The 5,352-nt window shown below is 40.2% G+C and overlaps 1 protein-coding gene across 1 annotated transcript; it reads left to right on the forward strand.

Annotated features, from left to right (window-relative positions):
- The first annotated feature begins 1,323 nt into the window (after window positions 1–1,323).
- Window positions 1,324–4,938, forward strand: LOC100284477 (uncharacterized). The gene is made up of 8 exons (NM_001157372.2): window positions 1,324–1,701; window positions 2,734–2,792; window positions 2,885–2,959; window positions 3,037–3,150; window positions 3,328–3,398; window positions 3,518–3,818; window positions 4,101–4,390; window positions 4,521–4,938. Exons 1-8 carry the CDS (start codon window positions 1,617–1,619, stop codon window positions 4,573–4,575), a joined length of 1,050 nt encoding a protein of 349 aa, NP_001150844.2. The 5' UTR covers window positions 1,324–1,616; the 3' UTR covers window positions 4,576–4,938.
- Window positions 4,939–5,352: the final 414 nt, after the last annotated feature.

A 5,352-nucleotide genomic window follows, 5' to 3' on the forward strand; every position in this document is an offset into this window, starting at 1 on the left:
GCGGGTCCGGGGAGGTTCCGTTGCGCGCGCCGGCTCTGATGGGGTCGTCGTGGGGTGAGGAGACCCCACCCGGAGTCCGCACCTGCTGTCGCGCCGCCTGGTTCGTTACGAAGGTGGGGGAAAGGAGCTGATGGCAAGGGCCCACTAGTCATATGGCGCGCGTGTGGGAGTGTTGGGTGACAAGCGGGGCCCGTATCACAGTGGCAGCAACAAGCTCGCGCGCGTGGTGAAGTGGGATTTGGGCCGACAGCGAGGAAAGAAACGACCCATGCGCATTTTTATTCTTTTTTTCTATTTCTTTTTCTTTTTCTTTTCAGTTTTAAATTCCAAATCCAAGGATTTAATTCCAATTCAAGTTTTTGTGGCACATTTCTTCACCTTAAATGTTCAGTTTGAACATAGTTTGAATTTTTATAAATCTTTGTTTTGTATTTCAGAGTATTTCTCTCTTTCAAATCCAAATTTAAATGTAGGGCTAAATACCAATTTCCTAAATTGTACTTTTGGGTTAACTTCAAATTCTAATCTCAATTATTATATTTTCATTTTCATTATTTGATTATCAAATGCTCAACCAATCAAAAACTACAATATGATGCATATTTATGGAGGTGCCTTATTTAATTTCTTTAAATATTATTATTTATTACTTTTCATGTTATTTATTTGGAGAAGGAATAAATAGCTCCATAAATTGTTTTCTTTATCATTTTCTACTTTATATTTTCATTTACAATTTGAGGTCAAGTTTAAATTAGGATTCTTTATGGTAATAAAATGTATTACCACAAATTCATAAGTATGGGATGTCCACCCTTTCATATGATTATTTTAATATTTTTATTTGATTATGAACAGGGATTGCCCATTAAATTCCAAAGGCTTAAAAAAATTCTAAAATCTCTATCATAGATATTCTTATTTCTTTGTTTTATTATTTTACTATTTTTTTTCTACCAACTTTGAGCTTTACACTTCCCGTTCTGTCATTACAATCAAACATATCTTTAAGTTTCTAAATTAGCCCTTATAAATAATTTTCATCGACGTATATGAGAAAATATATGAGCATTGAGAAAAAAAAACAAGTCTTTGGTAAGGAAAGGTGCGAGCACCATTCTAGATGAGGGGGAAAAAATGCAACCTCATCAAAGATTACGGCAATAATTTGCTACCACGCGGTTGCAGGACAGCTAATTGCCCAGCTGCGTTTATTTTTTTTTTTTAAAAAAACAGGACAATCCCATTGACTAATTCAACTCCTCCCTCGCCTTGGTCATCTCCGCCGGCTCGAGGGGGGTTTGTCACGACTCACGAGTCACAACACGATCACCAGTCACCACCACGGCCACCCTCCTCTTGTATAGTCAAACCGGCCCTCTCCTCCTTCTTGTAACCTTGGGCAAGAGGAGCAGAAAGGTCCCAGCTTTCCGTGTTCTTCTGCTTCTTTCCCCGCCTCGCCTTCCTTCCCCCCGTCACCAGATCTCGAGGCAGCGGAGTCCGGGGACGCCGTTCTTTCCGTTGTGCTTCCTTTGCCTCTTGCTGCCGGTGGCCGGTGATTTTCCCGAGGTCTGTTTGGGCGGCAGGTAGAGGCTATTTTCTTGGCGGCTGGTGGGATGGATAGCCACGCCGCCGGGTCGAGCTCCGGCGGGTCCGGGGATGGCGGCGCGCAGCCCAGGAGGAGCTCCAGGAAACCCACGTGTGAGATCTTCTTCCTGAATATGATCTTGCTGATATTATACCTATCTGCAGGCTTTGATCAAGGATAGTATCTCTACTTTCCTTCCGTTTTCCTGGGGGTTTAGAACCTTTTCTTCTGGGTATCTTTAGGCTGGCTAGTTGCTAGTTTTGTGCTTGAACAAAAATTTAATAACCTTGCGAGGTTTGGTTTCAAATAAATGCTGAAATACGATGTCCTGTTCGTTCTTGAACATTTGTGGTCCGCTAGTTTATTTTTTAACTAAACCGTGACAAATAAAAAAGAACGGAGGGAGTAGGATAATATATGGTAGATAAACTTTGACTCCATGTTTTTCCCCTTTGTTAATACTATGGGTGGGAGACTTGGGAGCTGAGAGTTTCACGAAATCAACAAAAATACTGCAATTTGTTTAACTGGCGATCCTGCTTTAGAGCATCTCCAAGAGAGGCTCTAAACATGGTCCTATTTTAAATATAGGGCTCAAAACCATAAAACATCCTTCCAACAGCGGCCCTATTTTATAAAATTTCATCAAATGGTTATAGGGCTCAGTCTCTCGGGTCCTAAATATAGTACACATATACTAGAGCCCTATCCTCATTTCCACTTAATCTCCAACCATTTATTTCCTAATATCATGATTTATTTCCTAAATAGCATTATTTAAGGCCTGACTATTGGAGTAAACATTTCTTTTGAGACTCTAAACATTCTAAATATGGTTCTATTTCAAATTTTAGGACTCTATTTTAGGGTTTGTTGTTGGAGATGCTCTAAATATGGTTTTTCTTTTGAGTATCCTTTCTTTTGAAGGATATATGTTCTTTTTATAAAATACATACATATATTCATTTTAGGGTTTGTTGTTGGAGATGCTCTAAACATTCTAAATATGGTTCTATTTCAAATTTTAGGACTCTAAACATACATATATTCATTTTTTATAAAAAGAACATATATCCTTCAAAAGAAAAACCATTAGCTTTGCTGGAATTAAGAGATTTCTAACCGCTGTCCTTCTGTGCAAACAGATTCCAAGTTTACTCAGCAGGAGCTTCCAGCTTGCAAGCCGATTCTTACTCCAAAATGGGTGAGCTCAATTGTACAGATTTCCTTTGGTGTCATCAGCTTCCCTACATCAAACCCCACAAATGGTTGTGCTTAACTTCTTATGTTACACAGGTTATTTCAGTATTCGTTCTTGTTGGCGTGATTTTTGTCTCGATTGGTATTGTTTCGCTGCGAGCTTCACGACAGGTATGCCCAATATTCTCTCTCCTTGATTTCAATGAGCTCCGTTATTTTGTTTATGTTGGTTATTTTCTCTACTGCAGGTTGTCGAGATCGTTGATCGGTATGATGATGCATGTGTCCCTGCTGGTGTGACTGACAAGCTTGCTTACATCCGGAATGATAGTATACCAAAAAGCTGCACAAGGAATCTGACGGTAATGGAATTATCTGGATGTATTGTTCTAACCTGAAATTTTGGGAATGGAAAAACTATATCATGCAAACAACATTGACTAGTGTGTGACATGTCAGCTATTTTACAGATATGCATCTTGCTATTAAAAAAAATCAAATGAGTAATTAGCTGAAACATTCGATTTCATGGTCTTCAGATTACAAAGGATATGAAGCAGCCGATTTTTGTGTATTATCAGCTGGATGACTTTTACCAGAATCATAGGAGGTATTACCCAATGTCCTCTCTCTCAAACTTTTATTGTTTTACACTTTTGTCAGTGAGAAGCCTTCTTGCTATTTAGGGTGTATTTATCCATACTTAATTGAAACATTCATCACATACAGGTATGTCAAGAGCCGTAATGATGCACAGCTAAGAGATAAAAGTAAGGCGAGTGACTTTACCAATTGTGATCCTGAGGCCAAAACGGTAGACGGAAAACCAATTGTGCCTTGTGGTCTTATTGCATGGAGCCTGTTCAATGATACATATAAACTCATTCACAACAATGTAACCTTGAGAGTGGAGAAGAAGGACATCTCTTGGAAGAGTGACAGAGACCACAAATTCGGGAGTGATGTCTTCCCAACGAACTTTCAGAAAGGACCTCTTAAAGGTGGAAAAACACTTGATCCAAGTATTCCGGTATGTTCATGGATCTTGCTTTGCATTATCCAATTCTATGCATAATTGGTGGCACCTCATAGGGAAATTATGCTTTTAGCATATGGTAGCTATAAAGTTTAAAGACCAAATGACTCATCATCATCAACAAAAACAACAATAATAACAAAGGCTTTTAGTCCGGAGTAGGCTAAAGACAAATGACTCCCAATGAATTTTCTCGTAGATTGATTAAGATAAGCTCTTGGTCATTTAGGATACCTTGTGCCCCCGAAGTCACTAACTTGTTTTCCTTCTGAGCAGTTGAGTAAGCAAGAGGACCTCATTGTTTGGATGCGGACTGCAGCACTTCCGACATTCAGAAAGCTGTATGGAAGGATATATGTTGATCTCAAGGAAAACGACACAATCACAGTCCAGTTGGACAACAACTACAACACCTATAGCTTTGGTGGCAAGAAGAAGCTGGTGCTTTCGACCGCAACCTGGCTCGGGGGAAAGAACGATTTTCTGGGCCTTGCGTACCTCACCGTCGGCGGACTCTGCTTCTTCCTGGCATTCGCGTTCACCTTGCTATACTTGATAAAGCCAAGGTTAGTGATTTTCTACTTCTCGCAGGTTGCAACTACGTCAAGGTGAACACGCTGTATGATAATGTGGTTACATCACTTCTTGCTGCGGTGAAGGTACTCATGATTATTTTTTCTTCTGGGCCACCCACAGGAAAATGGGAGATAACAGCTACCTGTCATGGAACAGACCCCCTTCAGGTCGCTGATGATGTGCTTTGGAAGTTAAACGCGATACACAGGCAGCACCAAACAAATTCAGATTATGGTCGGAATGTATCTTGTACCACAGAGAAATTTTATCCGTGCTCGTCGGTGTAGAATATATACGGCACCCTTGCACATATTGTACATTACATCGAAACACATAGCTTTTGTTTTCTACAAAATTGTATACTCAAAAGTCTCAGAAGTGGACGCCAGTAGTTCCATGCTTTGTTTTTTTGTTCCCCTTAATAAAACAGCTAAACCTAACCTGCATGACTGAGCTATGAGATGAACATGAGCTCTTCGTAAGTGATCAGTTCTCGAAGGCTAGGCATTTGCAGAAATTTGGACTTTTGGATTCCAAACAGTGCGTTTCGTGTTTTTGCCATTCGTAACACAGACTTCAAAGAAATATGACTCAATATATATATATATATATATATATATATATATAGGGAAGAGGTAATGGAAGCCCTGGGCTTCCGTTAGTGGGGGAAGCCCCAGCCAGGACGCCAACCAGGTCGCGGTCGGCCCACTGTACGCGAGCATGCATGCGTCAGCCATGCATATGATAGCCACTAATCCTGGATGAGACGTGACAGACGATATACGCATGCATAAATATATGTATAAATGTGCATAAATCATGCATAGAAGGAATCTTTTGGGCCACGAATCACGGGAACGAATATTACCATGTGTACACCGTTTACGACTGCATAACGTTGTGTAATATGATAGCGTAAACCATGCAACATTTAAATATCCACCGGTTTGAG

The sequence above is a fragment of the Zea mays genome, chromosome 4 (assembly GCF_902167145.1).
Source record: "Zea mays cultivar B73 chromosome 4, Zm-B73-REFERENCE-NAM-5.0, whole genome shotgun sequence".
NCBI classification, from domain to species: domain Eukaryota; kingdom Viridiplantae; phylum Streptophyta; class Magnoliopsida; order Poales; family Poaceae; genus Zea; species Zea mays.